General features: G+C 44.9%; 1 protein-coding gene across 5 annotated transcripts in view; it reads left to right on the top strand.

The window, feature by feature from the left end:
• Positions 1–1,020: 1,020 nt before the first annotated feature.
• OTOA (otoancorin) overlaps positions 1,021–26,852 on the top strand; it is a 66,020-nt gene continuing 40,188 nt past the window's right edge. For 2 of the 5 annotated variants that reach the window (XM_040635224.1, XM_040635223.1), the window contains exons 1-12: positions 1,021–1,227; positions 7,975–8,069; positions 8,663–8,691; positions 8,784–8,814; positions 8,931–8,958; positions 10,528–10,615; positions 13,209–13,340; positions 16,014–16,249; positions 18,459–18,562; positions 22,299–22,399; positions 24,078–24,217; positions 26,136–26,259. In XM_040635224.1, coding sequence (XP_040491158.1) covers positions 7,979–8,069; positions 8,663–8,691; positions 8,784–8,814; positions 8,931–8,958; positions 10,528–10,615; positions 13,209–13,340; positions 16,014–16,249; positions 18,459–18,562; positions 22,299–22,399; positions 24,078–24,217; positions 26,136–26,259 — 1,104 coding nt within the window. In that variant the 5' untranslated portion in view covers positions 1,021–1,227; positions 7,975–7,978. Of the gene's footprint in view, positions 1,228–7,974; positions 8,070–8,662; positions 8,692–8,783; positions 8,815–8,930; positions 8,959–10,527; positions 10,616–13,208; positions 13,341–16,013; positions 16,250–18,458; positions 18,563–22,298; positions 22,400–24,077; positions 24,218–26,135; positions 26,260–26,852 lie in introns of those variants that run through there. The other 3 variants (XM_040635225.1, XM_040635227.1, XM_040635226.1) reach the window with 3 other exon arrangements.

Raw genomic sequence — 26,852 nt, 5'->3', positions numbered from 1 at the left:
TAAACAGGTGGCCATTTCTGAAGAGAATTTCTAATTCTGCCAGTTACAAAATAATGTCAGCATTAGGCATTTTAGCTATTTTAAAAAGTTTAGGTATTGAGATGTATTTCATTAAATATGAAGAACTGCAAGGAAATGTCTAGAGTTTATGATTCTATTTTCAGTAGAAAAGAGGCAAAAATTATGCATAAGGTTATGTAAACCTTAACACTTCAATGGACTCCCTTCCAGTTTTAATAAAAGTGCATATTACTTAATATTTGGCTTTTTGGGGTTCTAAGATCATTTCCTTGTCTTACTATTACATGGTCTTTGTTAATGCCCATTTTAATGGCTATGTAACCCATAGAGTTGCTGTATTACAGTTGATGTGACCACTTCCTTATTGTTGTACACTTAGATTGGGTCTTTTTCCACCACCATTTGCTGGGTGCGTATATATGTAATGCTGGGGCAGTAGATATTTTGGTGCACGAGCCTTTTTGACTTGGGAGGAATTTTTCTTTTTTTCCTTCAGATACATCAGGTCAACATTTACGGACCAACCGGTCTGAACATATTTACAGTTCTTATTATTCAAAAAACTTTTCAATATGGAAAAATCCCAAGCACATAAAAAGGAAGAAAGGTAATAACTACCGCTCTTCACTGGTTTCAACAATTATCAACGCATGGCCCGGTCCTGTTTCACCCAGGCTCCTGCTGCTCCGGGGTCCCCTTTACTTCCAAGCAAATCCCAGACATCATGTTTCAGTGTTACAGACATGTATCTACAAACGATAAGGACTTTTAGGAGAACCACATTACAGTGCTCACACCTCAAAAACTTAACCTTTGACTATCCAGTGACCACACGGGTCCAACTGTCTTATAATTTTTTAACAGTCTGTTTGCATCCGGATCCGAATAAAGTCCCTACGTTGCAGTTGCCGGCTCTGCCTTTAGCTCTCCATCCTCCCCGGCTGGCGGCAATCTCAAAGAGGGACCAGGCAGCGTGCATTCTATCCGTCTGCGTCTGGCACGCTCGGGTCGGGAGAGGAAGACCCCAAGCCGGGGCTGTGACGCCGCGGCTCTCTGCGAGGGGTTTCCCCTCGAACCCTGCGGGGAGGAGGTCGCGCCACGCAGGCTGGCCCCGCCCCCACCGCTCCCACCGCCCCGGGTGAGCCCTGCGGCCCCGCCCCGCGCCCCCTAGCGCGCAGGCCTCAGAGCGGCCGAGCGGCACCTCAGGTGAGGAGCGCGTGGCGGGGCCCCGGGCGGAGGACCCAGTGGGACCGAGCGCAGGGGAGCCGCGCGGGCTGGTGGTGCGCCGCGGGGACTCCCCGGGAAAGGGGCACGGGGGGTGCACGCGGTGGGGGCGCGGGTGGGGGTGGCATTGGAGACAGAAAAAGGAGAGCGGGCAAGGGCAGTCGCAGCTTGAATAGCTCTTGGGGGTGGCGGCGTCCATGGGAGGAAGAGAGTGCAGAAACTTCTAGAAAAGGGCTTCGAACCCACTTAATAGTAGTAACAAGAACAGCAGTGAAGGCAATGTCTGTAATAATAGCCGTAAAAACAATAGCACCAGCAATAATAATAGCTACTGTTCATCGAGTGTTTCTTTGTGCCAGTGCTGGGCTCCGTCCTTTACCTATTTTCTATAGAAGGCAAATTCTTTACATATTTTCCATATTTTACCTCATAGCTGCTGTGAGCAGGAAATGAGCACGTTCAGGTAAAGCAAATTCAGCACCGACTGCACACTGGATTAATTTAGGAATTTTAAAAATGTTTACAAAGTCTGCGTGAGGGGGATAGTGTTGCCATCCCCGTTGTACAGAGGAGGAAGTGCAAGCCCTGAGAGGTTAAGGACTTCGTTCAAGAGTACAAATTGGGTGGGTCCGAATTAAAGCCCAGCTCCTATCCTTGAGATGACCCCAGCCACCTGGAGTTTTAGGTTCCAGGTGCTGAGCAGGGAGGCTGGGGAGCAAAGCTGGTCCACGATTTGGATCATTTGGCTCTGGGTTTGGGAACCGGTCCTTCCACGCAGTAGCTGTGTGACCTTGGGCCAGTCATTTGACTTCTTTGAACCCGTTTCCTCCTCTCTGAAGTAGGAATAATGGTAATATTTGCCTCAAAGGTTCTGCAAGGATTCCAAGAGACAGTGTATGGAGAGGGGCATATGCTTCGTTCTCTCTCATTCGGTGGTTGCTGGGATTAGGACTACTATGGAGTCAGGCAGCCCTGCATTGGGACCCCCCGTTCTGTCATTTGCCTGCTGTGTGACCTCATGTGCCCGTGGAATTCATCTGTGAAACCCAGTCATGTAAACCTTTGGGGTTGATGGAGAGAGTAAATAAATGGAAGGGAGGGCCTGGCATGATGCCAGCACACGAAAGATGCTCAGTGAGACCTTTCTTCCTCTCTTATCACAGAATCCCAAGCCTTCCATTTTGCTCCCCTGAGAGCAAAAGAAAGGTAGGGGAATGACAGTCCAGAGTCTTCCCATTAAGGGCGGAGCTGGGGCAGGAGCTCAGACCTCCATGCCTCTAGTCCAGAAAGCAACCACTCCTTTGACTTCTGTACCCACTGTGAGCCTGGCGGGTCCAACACCAAATCTGGTTCAATCATCCTGGTATTCTACAAGCCAGACCAGTTAGTGCACATTGCATTGATCTCAAAGAAAATTGTATTGTAATTTTTCTTTTTTCTTTTTTTTTTTTAAGATTTCGTTTATTATTTATTTGACAGAGAGAGAGAGACAGCCAGCGAGAGAGGAAACACAAGCAAGGGGAGTGGGAGAGGGAGAAGCAGACTTCCCGCTGAGCAGGGAGCCCGATGTGGGGCTTGATCCCAGGACTCTGGGATCATGACCTGAGCCGAAGGCAGAAGCTTAACGGCTGAGCCACCCAGGCGCCCCTGTAATTTTTCTTTTTTGGTGGAAAATCTCCAAGTTGGTATCTGGATGGCCCATAAATATGCTTCCATGATGCAGACCTTAAAGGGAACTGCTTTACAGATAGTAAAACTCCATGTAATTGTGAATTGTTGGTTTGTGTCTGGGATGGACTGTGCCAGCGTTGGGAGAAACCCCCCAGCATTTTAGCAAGAGTGACCAACTTATCCTGGTTTGCCTGTAACTTTTCCTGTCTTAAAAATGAACTGTGTGTCCCAGGAAAATCCCTCAGTCCCAGGAAAGCAGGATGGTTGTTCTCCCTGCTCATCCAGATGCTTGCTCCCCGTTGCTCAGGAAACAGTGTTCACTTCTGGTTTGTGGTTATTGTTGCTGTTTGCATTTAAGGTTCCACCAAAGCAGCCCCTAGCCTGCCTGATTTCCACCAGTCTGCAGTGGGGAGACTTTGGTGGGAAAGGGGAGCAGCCCATGGAGAAAACCATCAACCCCCCAAATCATTATTGCCCTGCATAGTCCCTTCGATCCTTTTGGCCAGTCTCCTGAAACAGAGTGACCCAAAGGGCTTTTAATTAAAACCAAATCCCATACTGGGGATGCTGTGGGGTTTCCTTGGAATGAAGACATTATGTGCAGCAGAAAGCAGGGCCTCTGTTTCAGTAATCATATACCCTCCCGTTGAGTTAATAGGGAGATGCTGGCAAGAAAGCACAAGAAGCCTCATTGTCTGGGAAACTGGAGAATTGTGAATGAGGCCAATGCCCCAGGGCAGCTGACCGAAGGGAAGGGAGGAAAAAAGGGCCAAAGTTTCCGCTAAGGCTCAAAAGACCCCAGCCCAGTAAGAGTTATTATGAGAGTTGAATGTACCAGCTGGGGGGTGGGATTGGTGGGGCAGAACACGTCTACAAAGGGCTTTGGGATCCCCTTCCCTCAAAACCTGTTGGAATGTGTAGCTTTTGGTGCTTGTAGGTTTCAAAAGTTTCAGTTCGTTTTTTGCCCTGGGCAGTAAAATGAGGATAATTGTTTGCAAAGCTTGTTGTGGAAGTCCCCTTGGGGGTTAAAGAATCCATTTGTTTAACAGGCTGGACAATACCAGGGAAATCTGTAAGAAAGAATGCAGGGGCCCCTATAAAATAATCTCAGGAAACCGTGGGTGGGCATGATGGGGGTTCCCTTCAAGTTCCTGTTAATACCCCCAGAAGGTGGTATCCGGTCATTGGGGTGTGGGCTGCCTGAGAGTCAGGTGAAGCAAAGTGCAGCTCCCAGTTTTTATCTGATTTGACCCATAAACAGATTTTGAGGGCCCCCCTCCTTCCACTCGACCTGAAGGATCCATCCCCACCTGTTTTCCCCCTAGTTCCTCTCTTCCTGGCAGCTCCCATCCCTTTTCCCCCCTCATCTATCCACCCTTTCTCCGTAAAAACACACAGTCTTTTCTGTTGCTTTTTCTTTTAAAAATCATTTATGTGGAAAATTTCAAACATATACAAAAACAGACGTAGGAATATAATGAATCTCATGTACTCATCACTCAGCTTCCCCTGGCAAACCCATCACCACCTCCCACCTCCTTCCTCCCCTGTTATTTTGAAGCCATCTTAAACACCACATTTCTTCTGTAGATATGTAAGTGCGTAGCTTGGCAAACTTTTCCAGCGAAGGAATGGAGAATAAATATTTTCGGCTTTGTAGACCACACCAGTTTCTGTAGCACTGACTCAGGAAGCGGCCACAGACGAACCTGGCACGAACGGGCCTGGCCGGATTCCCTTAAAACTTTACTTATGGACACTGACATTTAAATTTCATACATGAAATTTTCCTGTGTCGAGAGAGATCACTCCTTTTTTTTTTTTTTTAACAATTTAAAAATGTAAAAACCACTCTTAGCTTGTGAGCCCCATAAAACCAGGCAGCTTGTTTGAATTTGGGTTGTGGTTTGGTGACCCCTTGTGGGTGTGGGGGAATCATTTGAGAGATCATGTGACTGTTGGGTGCCCCTGTGAGCTGGTGCCCGGTATCGGTATCGGAGGCTCCTCATCCCCTCCCCTGTCTTTGGAATATGCACCATGCCCACCATTCCTGCACTAGGAGCCGTTTCAAGGAAGCAAACTCCAGGCAGCGAGCTGGAGGGGCCAGCTTGTTTGTGCTTGTATATGGAAGAACCTCAAGTTTTCCCTCCTGAGTAGGGAAAGCAGGTTCTCTACCTCCTTCTTTGTTCTTGGTCTTGTGAGTCTTTGAAACCGATGACTCCTTTACCACCTGCTCAAATCACTTGACATGGACTGCTTCACTTCTGATGCTTCTGGTCACCAAATGTGCAGAGGTTTTCCTCACACCCCGCGATTCTGTGAGGCCAGTTGAGTGCCCTACAGTTTAACTCAGTTCTGACACCACCCGCCTGGAGATACAGTCTGATCACACAGGTTCAGGGCTCAGTCCCATAAGACTGTTCCCCTCCACCCCCACTTCAATACTGGTTGCACGTAGTAGGTCTCCAGGTTTCCACAACACAGGTTTCCACACAGTAGGTCTCCAGGTCTCCACACAACTTCTGTGTGATGTGGCTGTGTTGCCAGGTGAACTAGGGAGTCACCGAAGGTTCTTGGTCTTGTCACGAGAATGAACTCAAGGACAGACACGTTTATTAAAGTGGAAAGCACACTCTCGAGATATGAGAGCAGTGAGAGAGAGAGAGAGAGCGCAAGAGCTGCATGTTGTGAGGGTTGGGTTTCTATCTTTTATTGACAGCTGTTAGCTCGGGGTGAAATATTCTTGACTTGGGGCGGCAAGAAGCATTTTGTGATTTTTCTTCCTAATTTGGCCAGAGGTTTCCTGTCATGGCATCTGCCATCTTGGGCCAGTCTGGTTTGATCTGGCGTTTTGTGGCGTGCTGCCAGGACAGGCCTCTGACCTTCCCGATAGCTGGCCGAGACTTCCTCGTTGTTGGCCTCCAGGCATCCTGTCAGAACCTAACTGTCTAACAGCTACAAATCTGAGGTGCCCACAACCTCTTCTTCTGGTTTGGTCATATTGCTTGAGCAGCTCCCCAAACTCAGGGAAGCACTTACTTTTACCAGTTTAGGAGAAGATATGATGAAGGATACAGATGAGTAGCTAGATGAAGAGATACATAGGACAAGGTCTGAGAGGGTCCCCAGTGCTAGAGCCTCTGTCCCTGTGGAGTTGGGGTGTATGGCTCCCCTGAGGTGGATGTGTTCACCAACCTGAAAGCTCCTAAGCCCTGTACTATTGGGATTTTATGGAGGCTTCCTCACATAGGCACGATCCATTATTAACTCCATTTTCAGCCCCTCTCTCTTCCCTGGAGGATGGGGGGGGTGGCTAGAGAATCATGGCTTGGTTTTTCTGGTGACGAGCTGCCATCCAGGAGCCAACCAGGAGCCCACCCAGTGTCGCCTCAATAGAACAAAAACATGCTCCTAGTACTTTTACCGTGTAGGAATTTACTAAGGTTTTAGGAGCTCTGTGCCAGGAACCCAGAGCAGAGACCAATATATACATTTATAATCTCTACAGTTTCCCTTCTCTTAGGATCTCGGTCTTATGCTACCTGTTGTCCAATGTCTGAAAGCCTTTGTTTCATTATTTTGGTGGGTTTTCAAATTATTTAAGGCTGGAGGGTTTATCTCCTTCCGTCAGACCTAGAAGCAAAAGTCCAACTTATTATTTATTGGTGAGTGATGTTCGGTTGAATCATACTTATTGAACCTTTCTTTTTTTTTTTTTTAAAGATTTTTAAAAAAAATTTATTTATTTGACAGAGATAGAGACAGCCAGCGAGAGAGGGAACACAAGCGGGGGGAGTGGGAGAGGAAGAAGCAGGCTCATAGTGGAAGAGCCTGATGTGGGGCTCGATCCCATAACGCCAGGATCACGCTCTGAGCCAAAGGCAGACGCTTAACCACTGTGCCACCCAGGCGCCCCTTTATTGAACCTTTCACCTGTACTTGGACAATTGAGTTGTTTCCAGTTTTTGGCTCTTATGAATGAAACTGGACAAGTGTTTGTGTGGATGTAAGTTTTAATTTCTCTTGGATACATACCCAGGGGTGGAATTCGTGGATCCTAGAGTATTGCATAGTCTACTGTATAAGGCACTGCCAAACAATTTTCCGAAGAGGTTGTATCAGCAGCGTGTGAGAATCTCGTTGCTCCGTATCATCGTCAACACTTGGTGTCAGTCTTTTGAACTTTTAGCCATTCTAGTATCTGTAGTAGTATCTTTTTTTTTTTTTTTTTTAAGATTTCAATTTTAAGCAATATTTATACCCAGTGTGTGGCTCAAACTTACGACCTTGAGATCGGGAGTCGCATGCTCTCCCGAATGAGCCAGCCAGACGCCCCTATGTAGTGGTATCTAAGTGTGCATTTAATTTGCATCTTCTTGATAACTGATGATGTAGATGATTTTTTATGAGTTTACTGGCCATTTCTTTGATTTAAAATGAAACTTAAGTTTGTGTCTTTTCTTGCCCCTGGCTTATTTTCTACTTACTGAATTATAAGAGTTCTTTTTATAGTCTAGATATAAACCCCTTGTCAGATATAACAGAGCCCATGCTTCTAATGACTCCTCTTTGCTGGATTGAAGGGAATGGGAGGGAGTGTACGAATATAAACAGGCCACTGTTGTCATCAAGGAGAGAGATGATTGTGTCTTTGACTAACACAGGGGTTTAGATGGAGCAAAGTACATGGAATTTAAAATGTATTTTTAAAAAGAGCTGAAAGGGTTCTGGGCCTATTTGTTTTTCCCTTTTGTCTTCTGAATGTTCTCTCCTTTTTAAAAAAAAGATTTATTTATTTATATTAGAGAGAGAAAGAGAGAGAGAGGGCAGGGGGAGAGGTGGAGGGGGAGGGAGAGAAATCTCCAAGCAGACTCCTCGTTGAGCATGGAGCCGGACGTGGGGCTCCCCTCCAGCACCCTGAGATCATGACCTGAGCTGAAATCAGGAGTCGGGCGCTTAACTGACTGAGCCACCCAAGTGCCCCAAGTCTTCTGAATGTTCTTAAATGTATTTTAAAAATACAAACCTGAATCACTTCTGTGCTTGAATTAACTACAGGAGGATGTCCCAGGAACCTAGGATGTACCTTCTTTTCCTGTTCCTTTTTCTGAGGCATGGAGTGGCAAGTCATAGAGTTCCAGATTCCAGGCAGGGTAAGTCCTGAGGGAGGAATAAATCTGCCATTGTTTCCACACATCTTAGGGAATGTAGCGGGATGGCTCAATTTATTTTTTTTTATTTATTTTTTTTAAAGATTTTATTTATTTATTTGACAGAGATAGAGACAGCCAGCGAGAGAGGGAACACAAGCAGGGGGAGTGGGGAGGAAGAAGCAGGCTCATAGCGCAGGAGCCTGATGTGGGGCTCGATCCCAGAACGCCGGGATCACGCCCTGAGCCGAAGGCAGGCGCTTAACCGCTATGCCACCCAGGCGCCCCAGGATGGCTCAATTTAGGTACATGATGGGATGGCTCGATTTAGGAGTTTGGGATATATGCATTTGTGTGGGTATGTGTGTGCGTGCACACATTTCTGTAGGATTTTCAGGATTATTCTAAAAGGGTGTTTCAAACCAGGGTTTTCTCATACCGGGCCCACATGGGCACAGGTGTAATTAAAATTCACTAAAAATTTTCCTTCATGAGTGACTTTTTTTTTTAGGGGAGACTCTTTTCCTAACCCATATGTATATTTCTAAAACTCACACAGTTCAATTCTAGTTATACCTTCCATGACTTTCTTACAGATTTGCATCCATTGTTGCAAAAAATGGCGGTGAGTATCCCATTTTCTTTTAATCAAAATCTCCTCTACTGGAACTGCCAACTTTAGAATGTTTTACTTGACGTTATTTCTTTGCCTTTTAGGAAGAGATAATAGATGGAAGCTATCTGAATGGTAATGTCCCCACTCTGTCCCCACTTTGCTGCTTCTAAAAATTTCAAACAGAATGTGCCTGTGATCTCTCTGGAATGATTCTTTTAAAGTTGTCTTTTCATTTTATTCCTGTGTAGCATTACTGGATCTCATACAGTTTCAAAGGTAACCCACCCTCGAGGGGAGGGGAAGGGATGGAGTAGATGTTTAATAAAAATTCCTAAATGGAAGTCTCTTAATTGTAAAAAGTGATACATACATACATACATGTATACATACATACATACATATATAACACGTCCATATTACAAAAAATATCAACCATTGCACAGGTGTTTTAAAGTCAATACATTTGTTTCACAAACTTGTATTCCTCTCTGCTCTGGCACAAGTGCTAACACTTATTGAATGCTTACTATGTAGCAGTCCCATTCTTAGCTCTTTGTACATAGGAACATGCCCAATCCTCACAAGCTCCCCCAGGGAAGGACCTGTTGTTATCCCATTAGACAGAATAGTGAAACTGAGGCACAGGGAGGGTGAATCAAGGTCATGCAGCTGGGAAGTGTGGTGGGGCTGAGATGTGTATCCAGTAGTGGGGCTCCAGGGCCCATTGCCCTGTCATGTTATATACTGCATACCGGCTGGTGTTAGATACTGGGGATGTGGGGCTGGGCACTAGAGGGTGTTGAGGAAAGACAAATATAAACAGATAATTCTAATATGAATAATATGAGGGAGAAGAAATGGGAGCTTGGGGGCCCATGACAAGGGCATCCAATTATGTTAAAGTGAAAGAGTCCCCATAAACATTCTTCTTCCTAATGTAACTTTAACTCCATTTGATAGTTTTGGATATGTTCTTTCTGGCTATTATCTATCTATCTATCTATCTATCTATCATCTATCTTTGTGTTCATGTATTCATTCATCTATTTGTTTAGTAACAAAAATGGGATTATAAAAGGCCTTCCAATTGTTTAAGGCAGGAGAATTTATCTGCTGCCGATTACTCCATCATAGCTGGAAGCTAAAGTCTAACTCATTCCTTTTTTATTGATGGGTGACATTTTACTGAATAGATGTACCATATTCATTTAACCTTTTACTTGTTGGACATTTGAGTCATTTCCAATTTTTGGCTGTTCTGAATGAAATTGTACATTTTCTATGTGGTTGGGTATGGTTTTAAGCACTTTATGTGTGTGAACAAATAGAATTTACACAATTTTTAGCTATATTACACAGAAAGGGAAACTGAGGCACAGGAAAAATCAGTAAATTGCCTAAGGCCACACAATTAAGTGGCGGAGTCAGGATTCGAATCTGGGTTTTGCGCTCACACTCTTACTATGCTATTCCAGCCTCTCATGGTATACACAGTATCTGCTTTTTAAATTTAATATCGTAATGACATCTTTCCAAGTCAGTCAGTCTGGATTGTAGTTAATCCAAGTGGATTTTTATGGGAATTAGAATATTGCACACAGCTCAGAAACTGATAATTGTCTTTGAGAGAATGGGATCCAGGAAGATTCTTAGATTTGGAAACTGTCCCACCCCTGTGCCAGGTTAACAAATCTCCTACCTCCTCCAAACACAACGTTCTTAGCATCCCCGGCCCATTCCCCACATCCTGTCTGAACTCTGGTCTTCTGGGCCACTTGGCAAGTAGGGGAACTACTCATCATAGGGGAACCTGTCATCGTGACCTTCTTCTGTCTTCAACTGAAGCTCCCATGGGTGGACGGCAGACCTGTCCCACAGAGTCCTGGCCTATCTGAATTCACGGAATGTTGCCTTCACCATCCCCAGCCTACAGGTGTGTACCTGAGACTCATTCCTACCATACATTTCCCTCTCAGCACTCAGGGCTTGTAAACTAAGGGGCCAGGTAGGATGGGGAAGCAGACTAGGTAGAGCTAGCTTTCGTTTCCACAAAGAAACGTGTTCTGTCCAGTTGTTTTGAAACATGATGCAAGCTCTTTTCTGTTTTTCCTCCTTTCTAACTTTGAGGGAGACTTGGTGTATTAGGGTGTAGGCTGAGCTGCTGTAACAAAGAGACCCCAAATTCCGGCAGCACAAACAATGTAGGAGATGGGAGATCTAGAGAGTAGAGGAAGCTCTATTTCAAAAGACTACCCAGGAGCCCAGGTTCCTTCTATCTGGTTGCTTTGTCATCCTCTAGGGAGTTGTTGCCCATGTGATTGAAACAGCACATCAATTCTCCAACCCAGGAGAGGGGGTGGTGGGAAAGAGGAAGTGAAGGGTGAGCATCTTCTCTTTAAGGACGTGACCTGCAAGTTGCACCCTTCTTCCTGCTCCCATTTCATTGGCTCACAGTCCACAGTCCCCTGTCACTGCACAGGAATAAGAAGAGAGGCCTTTCTGAGAAGCCACCTAGCCCACTAAAATGTGTGGAATTCTGTTGCTAAATGGAATTACAGGAGACCGGGTCTTTGGGTATAATGATTAGTCTCTTGATCATGGGTCCAAGAAATATTTTTCCTCCCTTTTAACTCTACTGTAAGAAAAACAGTAGCACAGCCATGGATATTTGTGGAGCAATAGGGCATGGTGGGGACTGTGGCAAACTGGACAGCACGTGCTCATCAGCATGATCATCAGGGCAGGGTGATATGTCGTATCTTTACCATTATACTTCAAATAGCACAGAAAATTGAGGAAATATTCTTTTGGTATTCAAAAAGTATTTGATTCAGCAAAGAAGTCATGTCATTGACGAATGAAGTTCTGACATATGAATGAATGAAGTCCTGGCATCTTTATTGTTTCAGTTTTTATTTACTTTAAAATGAAAATGAAAATATCAGCCAAAATTCACATGAGAGCTACATTCAGAGAGCTGGTTGCTAGCCTTTTACCAGGACACACACTAGCTGGAGATGGCTGTTGGCCTCATGGCATCTGCTTGCTTTCTTCTGTTCATCAGTCTGTGGTCACCTAAAGGCAAGTAATGCCTGCTCCCTTTCTCTCCAGCAGTAAGTTTTCTCATGAGATGTGTATATTTTAACCTGATGAATAGATATCTTCTCTCTCTTCCTGTGTATAAATTTATTCAGTCGGTATCTACTTATCTAGCCTCTAATCTCTGCCAGGCACTGTTCTAGACACTGGTGACTCAGAGGAGAATAAGGCAGTCACATTACTACCCACCTGGGCCTTTCGTTCTAGAGGGAGAATCACTGAGTAAATCATTATTCAACTCATTCAAGATAGGGAATAATGGGTGGTGCTTATCTATCACTTACTGTGTGCTAGGCACTATTGAAAACACTTTACACACACTCATTTCATCGTCATAACAACCCTACATGCTAAGTCTCTACGGTGTCTATTTTTCGGCTGAGAAAACCGAGGCCCCAAAGTAGTGTTGCCCATTTAGCAAATAAAAATACCGTATTCCCGGGGCACCTGGCTGGATCAGTCGGGGCGGCATGTGTCTCTGGATCTTGGGGTTGTGGGTTTGAGTTCTACGTTGGGTGTAGAGGTTGCTTAAAAAAAAGTACAGTGCTCCCAGTTAAATTTGATTTGCAGATGAACAATGAATAATTTTTTTAGTATATGTCCCATGCAATATTTGGGATATACTTATGCTGAAAAATTATTTACTGCTTAACTGCAATTCAAATTTAACTGGGTGTCCTGTGTTTTATCTGCCAATCCTAGTAAGTGACTTGTCCCAGGCCACACAGCTAGTCAGTGGCAAAGTGGGGATGTTCCCGTGGTTGTCTGGTTCTAGAGCCCACCTTTTGCCCATGACATCACAACATGCTGCCTTTCTAGAGCATCTTTAATGGAGATTTAGAAAATAATTCCTCAGACAGCAGAGGTAATCTCTTTTAGGAGAGACTGCTGTTCTCTCCTCCTCACTTTGGAGGGGATGCCAAGAGGGAGTTTATTCATGCTGCCTGAATTTTGCTTCTACGGCTGGTAGCTTGGGGCGTGGGAGAGGGTTTGAGCAGTGCCAGTCTGGGGGTGTAAACTTCTTAGATAGAGGCCAACTGCTCTGGACTTAAAACCCCATTCGCCTCTAGGGCCCGGCAGGCCATGGGGAAATCGGCTGGCTGGGTGGGTGGTGAATAGGAGCGTAATTACAGGGAACAGCTGCCCCTTTGCCTGCTATTACCACCAGGAAGGGGATATGCCTAGCGTTGCCAAATCTTTGTGTTTTCCAAGAGAAGTTGGAAGTCTGGATTTTGTGGGGAATCCCCTGACTTTGAAATGTTGGCATCTAATGAAAAATTTTGGAGTCAGCCAAACCAAACATGCCCGCTAGCTGTCAGCTGGTGGGCTCTGCAGGGAAATAGGTGGCCTGGCTGGATGCTGGCCGTGGTGCTGACCACATGCTCCTGTCCTGTCCTCACTGACTCTTCTCAACATCCCATATTCAGGCAGCCATGGAAAACCACTTGGAGCAGCGTCTGTACCAGCCCCAGAAGCTGCTGGAGGACCTGAGGGAAACAGACGCTCAGCAGTTCCACACCGCCATGAAATGCCTCTTAGAAGACAAGAAGGACCTCTTGGTGAGGCGTTCTGGGCACCCTGGGAGTAGGGGAAATCCTGGGCCAGTTGATATTTGTTGAGTTGAATTCAGCTTATGTCTTCCTCCCTCCTTCTCCCTTCACAAACCCCCCAGGAGCTTGCAGACTTTGGTTTTCTCACTTACTTTTTCCAAAGTTCAAATGAAGAGCCTTATAGTATATATTCTTATGGGAACTAAGAAATGAGGGTACCGAGGAGCTTCTAGTAGTTTGGCTTGGTAAACATCCATGAATGATTACTATGCATCAGTGGACACTGGGTTCAAAGATGAAAAACTACCCCTGCCCTTAAGGAATTTACAGTCTAGGGGGTAGAAAAAAAACAGAAATAGACAAATTTCCACAAAACAAAGTTGGTGATCAAAGAGTGTCACAGAGCAAGGTCTATGAGACCCAGAAAATCCTTGAGACCCAGAAAGGTGAGGTTTAGAGACACTTTAATGTGGGGAACAGTGTTTCCTAGAAGGAGTTGAACCACGTAAACATTTTAATAGTCACAGACTTACTTTAGTGTCTGTAATTAAAATAGAATAGGTACATCCAACCTGCGAGTTTGGTAGAGATGTAAAAGTTGGTTTAAAAAAAAGTATGAGGTAAATAATAGTAAAGGCAGTGCAAAGATATGACAAAAATGAAGATGCTGGTCTATGAAATTGATATTGATTAATGCTTATTGAGGGTTAACTATGTGTCAGGTGTTATTCTAAGGGAATGGTCAGCAAGCCATTTCTGTAAAGGACCCGATACTAAATATTTTATTCTTTGCACACCACGTATTCTCTGTCACAACTACTCAACTCTGCTATTGTAGCAGGAAAGGAACCCTAGGTGGCACTGGTAAATGAATGGGCATGGATGTGTTCCAATAAAACTTTATTCACAAAAACAGGCCGCGAGCCACATTTGGCCTGTGAAGCATAGTTTGCCAACACTTTTCTAGGGGTTTACCATGCATGGACCGATTAAATCCCTTCAAGGACCTTCTGAGATAAGGACAATAATAATCTTACCATTTCAATAGTCAGATAAAGAAATGGGATTGGAGAGGTTGAATGAATAACCTTGCATCACACAGCTCCAAAGTGGCAGATCTGAGGTTGGAACCTGGGCTCCTGGCTCCAGCTGTGGGTCCTTCTGGCATCTAGTGAAGCCCATCTAGTGAGGGCCCCCTCTCAGAATAACTTGTGAAAAATCTATAAAATAAAACACAAGGGATTATAAAGGAAGCCAATTCTATTGAAAGACATTTATCAAAATATATAAAACAAACACATTTGGAGTATAGTCATTGATGTGCTTAACACATCCAATAACAAGATTTAGCTCTGAGTTAAATAGCTTCTGTAATTTTGAGGAGGTATTGATTATAAAGGAGATTTCAAGGTATCTGTGACAACCGTAATGCGTTATGAAAGTGTCTGATTTCTACTGATGACAGATCCAAGGTCCTACTAGTGCTTTGGTGGCTTATCGTCTACATTCATTCCTGAAGGAAATGCTGGAAGTGAGTTCTAAGGCAGTAAAATGAAGGTGCAGTCTCCTCCAATGTTCACAGGTGCCCTAAATTCTATCCAGAGACCTCTGGTGCAGAACACCTGAGCTGCATTCTTAACCACTACGCTGTTTAGCCCCTGAGAGTAAATGGCTGAAGTTGGGAAGCAGTGGGTCATGGTTACAAGTGTGGGCTTGGATGCAGATACACATGTTTCAGATCTTAGCTCTGTGTAAGTTTGGGCAGGTTGCTTATTCTATCTTTTGTTTTCATCACCTACGATCTTGAGATAATAATAGCATATAACATTTGTGGAGTGTGTGGTCATTGCTCAGTCAATGGTGGTTATTATGTTTGCAGTGTGTGCTGGGTGAAAGACAGGTGCCAGTCAAATTGTGACTAAGCCCTGTCAGCATTCCTGGATTCTGTGGTTCAAAAGAGCCATTCATTCATTCATCCATTCTTTCATCCATCCATCCATCCATCCATCCATCCATCCAAACAGGCTTTCTCACTGTTTTCTGGGTACCAAGCATTCCACTAGGCACATGGCTTTGGTGTCAAGGACTTTTCTGGCTCAACCCCTGCTGCACACTATAGTCAGCTGCCTGGGCTCCACCAAAGACCAGTTAAATCAGACTCTGTATGGTGGTGCTGGGATCACCTCCCCAGTGATTCTGATGTGCAGCCAGGGTTGAGAACCATTGGCACGGAAGAAAGACAGGCCATAAGCATCTCTAATGCATCATAGCATTTGGCTCAAGGTGCTCTTGGGAGTGCTCAGTGGAGGGAGATTTGATTTGACTAAAGTAGGAGGGCATTTGAGAAGACTTCACCAAGAAGGTGATGACAGTTGAGCTTACCCATAAGTGAGCTGGATTTCACCAGAGGAAGGAGGTGGGGAGGGAATTCCAGCTCAGGCATGCACCTGAGGTATGAGTCATGGTGTACACCTGGAGAGTGGGAAGTTGCCTAGTGTGGGTGAGGCAGGTGAAGGCCTCGGCTTTGTTCTGTAAGAGATGGAAAGTTCTAGAAGGTTTGACAGAGCAGTGTGGTGTTAAACAGTGGCCCTGAATTTCCCCACTGCTAAGTGTGGTTCCTCCCAGGGCTTCCAAATCTAGAGGCCTCTCACAAGACAACCCTAGCTTCTTTCTTTACTTTAGGAGCTGGAAGACATTGTTATTGACTTGGGAGAGATCCGGAAACAAGCCTTGCAGAGCCCTGGCGTGAACCGCAGCCTGTTTCTCATCACACTGGAGAGGTGTTTCCAGGTGCTGAATGCCCTGGAGTGTGTGGAGATCCTGGGCAGGGTGCTGAGGGGCTCCTCAGGCAGCCTTCTGCAGCCAGAAATCGCAGAGAAGCTCCCCTGGGACCTGCGTGAGGACGCTTTCAAGAACCTGTGAGTGCTTCCTCAGCCCATGAACCCCTCTCCCCACCTCGGAGGTAATATATGGCAGAGGGGGGGAAGCAAGGGGTGCAGGTTAACATGTGAGGTCTGGAGCAGAGCTTAACAACTGTGGAGTTTAGAGATGGTTTGATTAAAATGGTGCCTCCCAAATGTTAGCCATTCTGGAACAATCCTCATAATTTCGCCATTATCTGTACCCCACTGGTACTATTCTGTACTTGGTTTTTTTCTTTGTAGTGACTCATTGCACTGCTATGTATTTACCCAAAGAATACAAAAATACTAATTTGAAGGGATACATGCACCCCAATGTTTATAGCAGCAGTATCTACAATAGCCAAATTATGGAAACCACCAAAATGCCCATCGATTGATGAGTGGATAAAGAAGATGTGATCATTATATATATGTGATATATCTATGTATCTATGTATATATATATATACCTAATATATATATAATGGAATATTACTCAGCCATAAAAAAGAACGAAATCTTGCCACTTGCAATGACATGGATGGAACAAGAGAGTATTATGCTAAGTGAAATAAGTCAGGCAGAGAAAGACAAATACCATATGATTTTACTCATATGTGGAATTTAAACAAAACAAATGAGCAAAGGGAAAAAAGAGAGAAGAGACAAACTAAGAAATAGACTCTTAACTGCAGAGAACAACCTGATAGTTATCAGAGGAGAGGTGGGGGGGATGGGTTAAATAGGTGATGGGGATTAAGGCATGCACTTGTGATGAGCACCAGGTGTTGTATGGAGGTGTTGAATCACTAGATTGTACACTTGAAGCTAATTTTACACTGTACATTAGTTAACTGGAATTTAAACAAAAATTTAAAAAAAAACCCAAAACCCAGAATGTCAGATACTACCAGTGTTGGTGAGGATATTGAGAAATCAGCACCCTTGTATACTGTTGGTGAGAATGTGAAATCATGCAGCCTCTTTGGACAACAGTCTGGCAGTTCCTCGAAAGGCCGAGTGCAGAATTACCATCTAACTCAGCAGTTCCACTCCTGAGTTCCACTCAAGAGAAATGAAAATGTCTATCTGCACAAAAACTGGCACATGAATGTTTATAGCAGCATTATTCATAATAGACCAAAGGTGGAAACAACCCAAAGGTCCATCAATTGGACCTTGTTTAATAGATAAAATGCGGTGGGTACGGGCCATGGGATAGTGTTTGGCTGTGAAAAGGCCACGAATGAAGTGCTGATGCGTGATCCAACATGCGTGAACGTAGGAAACATGATGCCAAGTGAAAGAAGCCAGTCACAAAGATGACCTCTTGCATCCTTCCATGTATCTGAAATGTCCGGAAAAGGCAAATCTATGAAGACAAAGTAAATTAGTAGTTTTAGGGGTTGGGGTGACTAGGAGTTGGAGGGTGGTAGCTAAAGGGTATGGTGTTTCTTTTTGAGGTGCTAAAACGTTCTAAAGTTGAATATGGTGATGGTCGTACAACTCTGGGAACAGAGAACTGTACATTTTCAGTGGGTGAATTGTATGGTGTGGGAATTATATCTCCATAAAGCTGTTACAAAAAAAGAAGGGGGGGCGCCTGGGTGGCGCAGTCGTTAAGCGTCTGCCTTTGGCTCAGGGCGTGATCCCGGCGTTATGGGATCGAGCCCCATATCAGGCTCCTCCACTATGAGCCTGCTTCTTTCTCTCCCACTCCCCCTGCTTGTGTTCCCTCTCTCGCTGGCTGTCTCTATCTCTGTTGAATAAATAAATAAAATCTTTAGAAAAAAAAAAAAAAGAAGAAGAGGCGCGCCTGCGTGGCTCAGTTGGTTAAGCCTTTGCCTTGGGCTCAGGTCATGATCTCAGGGTCCTGGTATCGAGCCCTGCATCAGGCTCCCTGCTCAGTGGGGAGCCTGCTTCTCCTTCTCCCTCTGCCTCTCACCCCCACTCATGCTCTCTCGCAAATAAATAAAATCTTAAAAGATTAAAAAAAAACCAAAAAACAAAAAAAGAAGTGACCAAGAGGTAAGGAAGTGGAGAGCCCTCTTTGGAAAGTATTTAGCTACTAAGGACAAAGGAGAAGTGGGACAATAGCTGCACGTAGCAAGGGAGTGGGAAGGCTTTTTAACACAAGACAGCTTTGGGTCCATTGGCTGTTTTGACCCTGTCTCAAGTCCTCCACCTGTTTGTCCCTTAATTGACGCCCGTGTTCCTCATTTAGATCTGCGGTGTTCAAAGATCTCTACGACCAAACCTCGGCTCATTCCCAAAGAGCGCTCTACTCCTGGATGACTGGGATTTTGCAGACGTCCTCCAAAGCTACTGGTGAGCCTGGGCTTTGAGGTGGGATCACTTTTCAGGGGAAGTCCATCCTTAAAGGTGGTGCTTCCTCTCTGAAGATAGGGATTTTACTTTATTGTCATTTCTGGTTTTCACCCGTCCTTCCCACCTTCTGAGAGGGTTTGATGTGAGAGAGAGAGAGTGAGAACGAGCATGAGCGGGGGAGGGGGGAAGTGGCAGAGGGAGAGGTACACTTAAGCAACTGAGCCACCCAGGTGCCCCAAATAAATAAAATCTTTAAAAAAAGCCACCAAAAACCACATACCCTATTCCATCCATACACTTCCCACACATTCAAGTCTCCAAAATAAGGATTCCTCTGCTTCTTGCAATCAATGGGCTGTCCTCGTTCATAAGTGAAGTGTAAATAATGACAGTGTCTTGGAGTCGAAGAGAACCTTTACAGTAAGGTTTCAAGTTCAAAAATCTGCATCATAAATCTGGATTAAAGTGGGACGCAATAAATTTTTAAAAGGAAATCTAGGCAATAAAGCACAGAAATTTAGCGTGAAGTTTCCTGGCAGCCAAGGCGGAAGTAGGTCAAGACTCCTTTATTTTACAGTTGTGTATTAGAGGGGTGAAATCCATGGAGCTGGAAAGTAGGAATGGTGGTTGCCAGGGCCTGGGGGGAGGAGGAACTGGGGAGTTGTTGTTTCTTGGGGACAGTTTTGGTTTTGTGAGATGAAAATGTTCTGGAGGAGGACGGTGTTGGTGGTTGCATGGCGAAGTGAATATACTTAATACCACGGAATCATCCACTTACAAACGGTTAAGTTAGTAAACTTTATGTTATGTTTACTGCAATTGAAAAAAAAAGAATGACTGTATAGATGAGTATGCAGACGATGTCCTAGATGGCTTCAGTTCATTGAGTTTTTAATGTAAGTCGTGTAAACAGAATAAACTTTTTAAACACTTACCAAATCCTACCATGTGTCAGCCCCTGGAGATACAGAGAAAATAAGACAAAGTCACTGCTCTCATAGAGCTCTTGTTTTATTGGGGGAGGGTAGGTGGAGAAAAGTTTTAAACCAGCAAATGAAGGAGAAACAGAGAGATTGAGAGAGAAGGCTCAGGTACCAGTAAGTGCTATGAATAAAATAAAATGGATAAATGCCATGGAAAGGCTTAGTGCTTTCAATCAGAACAGGGCTTGGCCATCGTTTTCTATAAAGGGTCAGAGTAAATATCTTAGGCTCGTGGGTCTCTAGTCTGGCTCAGTGAATCAACTCTGATGTTCTGGGGCGCCTGGGTGGCTCAGTCGTTGGGCATCTGCCTTTGGCTCAGGGCGTGATCCCGGGGTCCTGGGCTTGAGCCCCACATCAGGCTCCTCCGCTGGGAGCCTGCTTCTTCCTCTCCAACTCTCCTTGCCTGTGTTCCCTCTTTCACTGGCTGTCTCTCTCTCTCTGTCAAATAAATAAATAAAATCTTTTAAAAAAACCACAAACTTTGATGTTCTGTGCTAAAACGGATATTGACAACATATGAGCAGGCGTGGCTGTGTCCCAGCAGAGCCTTGTTTATGGGCCCTGAAATTGGTATTTCATAATTGTCACATGCCACAAAATTGTCTTTTTTTGATTTTACTTCCAACTATTTAAAAGTGTAAAAACCAAGTTTGCTCCATCTACGAAAGCAGGTGGTTGGCTGGATTTGGCTGGTGGGCTGTAGTTTGCCAACCTCTGGACTAAGGAATCAGAGAGGACCTGATGTTTGAATTGAGACCGAAATGAGAAATGGAATGGGTCCTGGGAGGCTCTGGGGGAAGGATGTTGCAGGCAAAGGAACAGCAAACGCAGAGGCCCTGGGGTGGGAACGAGCTCAGTGTTTTGGGGAAACATAAAGGAAGCCTGTGGGATTGGAGTGTACTGAGGGCCAATCAATCCTCTTCCTGGAATTAAGCTCTGAGATACGTGTATAAGGAGCATTCAGCAACAGAATAATCAATGTCTTTAGTGCATAGCAGAATTCCCTCTGCCCGATGCGTATTTACGGCCTCCAGAAATCTGAATCTCACACTGTGTAACCCTGAGAGAGCCACTCAGCTTCTAGACTTCCCTAAGTCCTTATTGTCAGAATTTGATTAGAGACAGATTTTCATTCTAAAATTCCTATATGCTATGTTTCATTATTATAGTAAAGTGAATTAAAACGAATTCTACTTGGACTTTAAGCTTTTTATTTTTCATGAAGTTCCTCGAGGTAACTGGGAATACTTTGGGTGTTAAAAAGATCCCGATCTTTGGGATCTTTGGTCTGCAGAAATATAGTTTATGCTTTAAAATTAATTTAAAATTAACAACTCAACTTGGTTCTTGATGAATTTAGTGGTTCCCTCCCACACTCACACCCACCCAGTTCTCTAGCCTTCTGGGACCAGCCCTTCTAATAACCAAGTCGAATGTCCAGAGTCTTCGTCTCATCTAGGGGATCCTAGGGCGTTTACCTGTGCTCACCCCAATAGCTGTGACTCCTGGGGTGGGGAAGCATTCTGTTGCTCTTGTGACCCAGCCCATATACAGCAGCTGACTTCACCATCTCATCTGGGCATGAAGTCATTGCCCCTGGCTTTTTGCAACAGCTCTTGGTGATGGAGTCACTGTACCCTGTAAATGCTCCCTTGCTTCTTCACTTTCCCCAAAATGCCACCAACACAATGTCGTTGTGTGTAAAAACCTTTTACTGAAGGATTGGAGGCAATGGGGGCCGATTCTAGCTTAGTGAAACATGAAGTCCAAATGGAGCCTGGACATGATTGTTCTTGAAGTCCCACGGACTTCCCACTGACGAGTAATTCAAATGCCAGAACAGAGTGAGAGAGTCTTCTGGGAATTCAGAGGAGGGAGAAATTACTGATGGCTGAGGAGAGAAGACAAGGCTTTAGAGGGAAGAGGAAATGTTTGAGCTCAAGTTTGAAGACAGGAGTTCGGAGCAGAAGAATTAGGGCAAAGGCATTCTAGCTGATGAGGAGGACGCACGGGAGCGAAGATTTGGAGAACATTTGGGGTGCATATGAGGAAGGATGAGTAGTTGGTTTGGCTCAAATACAGTAACCTAGTGCTAATCAATAAGGCTGATAATGATTGCTACTGGTAGTAATAAAAGAGAGTCATATATTCCAAGTTGCCAGATTATTTAGTAACTAAGTGAACTAAAAGTAAAACTGTATTTTGTGATCTAAACTATTAAGAAATAGTCTGCTTTTGTTAAAGGAATCTCTTTTTTTAAGATTTTATTTATTTATTTATTTATTTATTTTAGAGAGAGAGAGAGCGGAGCAGGGTGGGGAGAAGCGGGGGTGGGGGGAGACATAGCAGACTCCACACTGAGCGCAGAGCTCGACGCAGGGCTTGATCCCATGACCCCAAAATCATGACTTGAGCCGAAATCAAGAGTTGGCCGCTAACTGACCACACCACACAGGTGCCCCCAAATAATCTACATTTTTAATAAGTTCCCAGGTGGTCCTGGTGCTGCTGGTCCAGGGACCATGTTGCTGAGGAACAAAGCCTCAGGTGGCTGGCATCTGTGATTGCCTGTGTGTAACGTACCATCTCATAGGTAGGAGGCTGTCCATGAATGGTTGTTGAATGAATGAATGAACATAAGAAGGAGGTCCTGACATCAAAGATGGTTTTGACTATCACATACCAGGCAGAAGTATGTATGTATGTATGTATGTATGTATTTACGTATTTCTCCATTTATTTATTTTTTGCAGATAACTCTGTTTCATGGGTCAGTGCAGAAAACTTATGGATTTTGGGCAGATATATGGTTCACCTGTCACTTGAAGAAATTGTGAAAATTAGTCCTGTAGAAGTAAGTGAGTGGGAAATGTGAATTTCCACATCCCCGTCACTAAGCCATCTGGGGAAAGGTGTATTCTAAACCTCTCATGTTCAGCCAGCCAGTCAAGGTGCCCTGGAAAATTGGATACCCACCTCAGCCAATATATCTCGAGTCTCTGAAGAAAACTCTTGGGATGAGGCCTCAAATGGTTGGTCATCAGATTGTATTTAGAGTAGATGAGCCAAGAAAAGAACAAGAATTGTAGACAACCAAGATAGCTCTGATGTGAAGCAACATGATGTAAAGAAAATGTTGGCTGTGAACCAAAAATCACTTTAGGGTATTTTTGTATTCAAGAAAGGCCAAGGACAATAGCTACAGAGTTTCCAGTCCTTGGAAGCATAAACCCAAATCAAACGAATCACAGATTACTAGCAACTTCTATTTATAGCTACTTCTGTTGATAGCTATTTCAGCACGAACAATGACTGGATTTTAATGGTAGAGTTTACAGTTGAAAAATGTACAAGTTCTGAGGTTACTTGCACTCACTGGTCAGCCTGTCTCTGTCCTCCTGATGTTGACCCAGTGACACTCAAGTCCCTTGGGCATCATGATTCTGGAATGCAGCCTCCCCAACAGGGAGGCATTCATAAAGACTCTGGGGCTTGCCTCCAGTTTTTATCATGTGTGCCTTGACTTTCTCCTGGTCAGTGAGAGAAGTGTTTGTATCAAATGACTGACTTGCTCAAGGGCCAGTTGATCCAACAGTGTCTGCTTATTATGAAACTGGAGGCAGAATCAGCTGCTTCTTTTTAAGAAAAAAATGTAAAAATTTTTAATTGAAGTACGGTTGACATATCTAGGTTCTTCTTTTTACCTTGGAGGCTGAGACTATTTCAAACATCTTTCAATGTTATAATCCTCAGTTATAAAATGGATTAAACCTCAATTTTACCCTCCCACTATTGAGCGAACTTCTGGAAGTTAGATGGAGATTAAATTGTTAGGAAGCTGTACCCCTGAGGAGGAATTTCTAAGATCAAGAGGTCATTTGCAACTTTCCTTCATCTTCTAAAAGTGTAGTAAAGGGAGGTGAAGCCACAGAGTACCAACTCTAAGGGGGAATTTTGTATGGACAAAGAGTAGAATCCACAAGGGAGAGACAACTTCATGAGCAGAATAACAGTGCATAGGAAGATAGGAGACTTCAGCTTAACACCCTTGGACACCCAGGCAGAAAATGAACAAGGATAGAAAGAATCTGAATGGTATATTTAATAAAGTTGAATTTATATATCTCTATCTTTTTCTATATTTGTATCTTACCAAGGGAGCACACACTCTTTTTCATCACCCAAGGCCCATGTGTAAACTCATTCATCTACTTAAAAAAAACCCTGATGCCCCAAAGTGCAACATTTGGGGACCACATTCTCTGACCTTCATATAACAAATCCACAAAGAAATGTGCAAACATTAGCTTTTAAAGAGTTCAATGGTTCGGATACTAAAATACAACACTTTCCTAAATAGTAGTTGGGTTGAAGAGGAAACCAAAACAGTTGTGACAGACCATTGAGGAATCAGTGACGATGGGAACTGGGCATCTCTGAGTCTCTGAGATGGGGCACAGCGCAGACCACCAGGGTGGGTGCTCGGGGCCACGTCAGCCCTCCTCACTGTTCTTCCTGTCCTTGTCCACCAGATTGGGCTGTTTATCAGCTATGACAATGCCACCAAGCAACTGGACACGGTTTATGACATCACGCCTGAACTGGCCCAGGCGTTTCTGGAGAAGATCAGCTCCTCCAGCTTTGATTTGAGGAATACATCCACCATCCACAGGCAAGGCGCAGGAGCTCTGGGTCCTCCGAGTGGTTTCCCAAAATGTGATTGAAGCACCAGCTTTGTCTGAGCAGCAGGGATCCTGGGAGGGAAGGCAGGTGGCTGGTCCATCTCTTTAAATAGCCCCATGTCTCCGTGCACGTGAGGGGAGGCATTTCCCCAAAGAAACACTCTTTGAAGCGGTTATGAAGTGGGGGTGAGGTGGAACAGATTCTTTCTGGGCCTCTCCCTGTGCCACGCATTTTATGCAACCTTATCAAGTGGGAAGATTCCAGCTCCGAGCCTGGAATTAGAATAGCTTAAACACTCAGTTCTCTGTCCATTCCAAGGTCACTGTATAATTTCCATTAGGGTGGGTGGAGGATTGGAAAGAGCTTTTGGGTGCCCATATTTGCGAACCTCTTGTTATCCAGATTCTCAGGTGGGGGAATCCACAGATGAGGTCAGCTCTAGAATTTAGTGTTTGTAACATGATCCTCCAGGAGTGATTTCCAGCAGGGGAGGGCCGGGAGCTGAGTACTTGGTGATCCCAGAAAGTGTTTGGATGTGAGCGGGAGGGAGGGGTGGTGAGCACTGTCTCACCATCTCTCCGTCTCTCTGGGGCACGTGTCACGTGTTATCTTAAATTTCATCGAAGAGTCACTTGTAGAGAAAGTTCTTATATGAAACTATTACACCTTCTTTCCCGGCTTTGCCACTTACAGGTTGTGTGGTTTTGGCTGTATCAGTTCACCTCTCTGTGCCTCCGTTTCCCCATCTGTAAAATGGGAGGTAATAATCTGCCTACCTCAATCAGGTCCTTGTAAGGATTATGCACACCTGACACATAATAAGTGCTCAAGAAATATTAGTTATTCTTAACATGGTTATTAATATTCCGTCTTCATGTCCCCTGAGTCTTTTCTCATCTGACACATTTTCAAATCCTTCTGCTAACCTGATTGCTCTCTTGTGGACATGTCTGAGCATGTCAGTGTCTTTCTGAGAGGGCTGATCAAGGCAGAGCGTGGTCAGCCAGGTGGTCCTGCCATGCCGAGTTGAATAGATTTCACACTAACTCTAGGAGCATCTATTAATGAAGGAGTGCCTGATATCCACCAGGTAGTATGCTCGTCAGTTGGTGAGGCTCACTGAACTCCCACAGTCCTCCTGATTCCGCCGTTCATCATATTTATTGTGATGCGCTATGATGAACAAAGCCAACCTCCCTTTTATTAAGGGCCCAGAGAGACAGGGTCACCCTGTACAGTAGTACACAGTGTGGACGGCTCAACTGTGTGTGCAGCAGCCTTGCAGAGAAGTTAAGTAACTTATTGGATCAAACATCCCATGCAGGTGGGCTTCAAACTCTTGTTGGCCTAATTTGTGCTCTTAACTACTAAGTAGAGTACTCCCAGCTAGACCAGGGTTCAAATCCCACCTCTGCCCTTACACTGTCTTGCTTCCTGTCTTTTTCTTTCCTTTTGAGGTCATCATCATCTGGGGATGTAGGTTGTAAACCATCCTGGAAATAATCTGCCTCAGAGAATCCCTCAGTGTGGGCCAACCCTTTATCTCCATGTGGAAAATGGGGAGTTCCCTGTGGCTGACTCAGCATCACACTTTCCTTGTGTCCCTGATGGCCCTGGGGAGAGAGATGGTATAGTTGGATGGGTCTAGGTTTAAGTCCTGGCTCCACTACTTGTCTTGGGCAACTAACATGGCTGCTCTGAGTGTGTTTGCCCTTCTGTGAAATGGGGCTAATAAGAGCATATACCTCGTAGGGTTGCTATGATGGGGTGATCGGGTACAGGGCTCAGCACAATCCCTGGCATGCAGTAGCTGCTCTGACCATGACTCTTGGTTCTGTGTGGGATGGGGCTGTGGTTGTGGCCCCCAGCTCTGAGCCCCCTGCAAGCACCCTTATCTTCCCACACAGGCTGGGGCTGCTGGTCTGTTTCTATGATGACCTGGATTTGCTGGACACTGCAGTGGCCCAAGTCCTCCTTCACCAGATGATCAAGTGCAGCCATCTGAGGGGCTTCCAGGCCGGTGTTCAGAAGGTGCGATGGGGTGCAGGGCCCTGGGGAAACGGCCGGAGAAATAGGGAGCAAAGTCTTGCCTGACCTTTGAGAGAAAACACGTAGGCTTCATCAGGATCTAGGTCCAGCCACAGCAGATGGGATGCCAAACCCTGGGATGAGCTTAAAATGGGAAGAAACGCCATAAAGCTGTGTAAGGGAAAACCTGGAATAGATCAAAATACAGAGTTGGCCCCTTGAACTTAACTGTGCATAAGGATTGCTTGGGATCTTCAATGTGGAATCGGATTCTGTGGATCTGAGTGCAGACCTGAGTGGAGACTGTACTTCTTTTTTTTAGTAAAGATTTTATTTATTTATTTAAGAGAGAGAGCGAGAGCACAAGCAGGGGGAGTGGCAGAGGGAGGGGGAGAAGCAGACTCCTCACTGAGCAGGGAGCCTGACATGGAGCTTGAGCCCACGACCCTGGGATCAGGACCTGAGCTGAAGGCAAACACTTAACCATCTGAGCCACCCAGGCACCACTGAAGACTGCACTTCCAACAAGCTTCCAAGCAATGCTGAAGCAGCTGGTCCAGCGACCATGCTTGGAACAGAAGGAGATGACGCAGGGT

This window comes from Ursus maritimus, unplaced genomic scaffold (assembly GCF_017311325.1).
Source record: "Ursus maritimus isolate PB19 unplaced genomic scaffold, ASM1731132v1 scaffold_2, whole genome shotgun sequence".
NCBI classification, from domain to species: domain Eukaryota; kingdom Metazoa; phylum Chordata; class Mammalia; order Carnivora; family Ursidae; genus Ursus; species Ursus maritimus.
This window is presented reverse-complemented; position numbering and strand designations above follow the sequence as displayed.